Source organism: Eimeria mitis, genomic scaffold (genome assembly GCF_000499745.2).
Source record: "Eimeria mitis Houghton genomic scaffold, Emh_scaff7152, whole genome shotgun sequence".
NCBI lineage: Eukaryota > Apicomplexa > Conoidasida > Eucoccidiorida > Eimeriidae > Eimeria > Eimeria mitis.
This window is the reverse complement of record NW_013575211.1, coordinates 1-485: the sequence shown is the minus strand read 5'-3', so window position 1 is coordinate 485 and position 485 is coordinate 1. Positions and strand designations below refer to the sequence as shown.

The 485-nt window shown below is 49.3% G+C and overlaps 1 protein-coding gene across 1 annotated transcript in view; it reads left to right on the top strand.

Annotated features, from left to right (window-relative positions):
* EMH_0090510 (uncharacterized protein) overlaps window positions 1-254 on the top strand; it is a gene marked incomplete at both ends in the record, with an annotated part of 1327 nt that extends 1073 nt beyond the window's left edge. Inside the window, one exon of the mRNA XM_013501585.1 lies at window positions 3-254. Coding sequence (XP_013357039.1) covers window positions 3-254 — 252 coding nt within the window. The remainder of the gene's footprint in view (window positions 1-2) is intronic.
* Between the last annotated feature and the right edge of the window lie 231 nt (window positions 255-485).

Genomic DNA, 485 nt, shown 5'->3' with positions numbered 1-485 from the left:
ATGAAAAACAGCAACAGCAGCAGCAGCACAAGCAGCAGCACGATCATCAACAGCAGCACAAGCAGCAGCACCACCACAAGCAGCTGCAGCAGCACCAGAAGCAGCAGCACCACCACCACAAGCAGCAGCAACAGCAGCAGCAGCAGCAGCAGCAGCAGCAGCAGGAGCAGCAGCAGGAGACTGACAGTAGCAGCAGCCCAGCACTGTTCTGTTGCTGCAATGATTTCTTTACATCTATCCTCAACGTGCTTTAAGCTGCGCGAAGCAATACGAAAGAAACTGCGGCTGTCTCCGCATGAAAACTTCAGCTGCAGCAGGAGACAAAAAGGAGACAAAAAGGAGACAGAAAGATGTAAAAGGAGACAAAAGGAGACAGAAATAACACGCTAGGTGAGACGATTAAGGAGACAGGTTAAAAAGGAGACAAAAAAAGGAGACAAAAAGGAGACAAAAAGGAGACATACAGCTGCATGCACGAGAGCAAA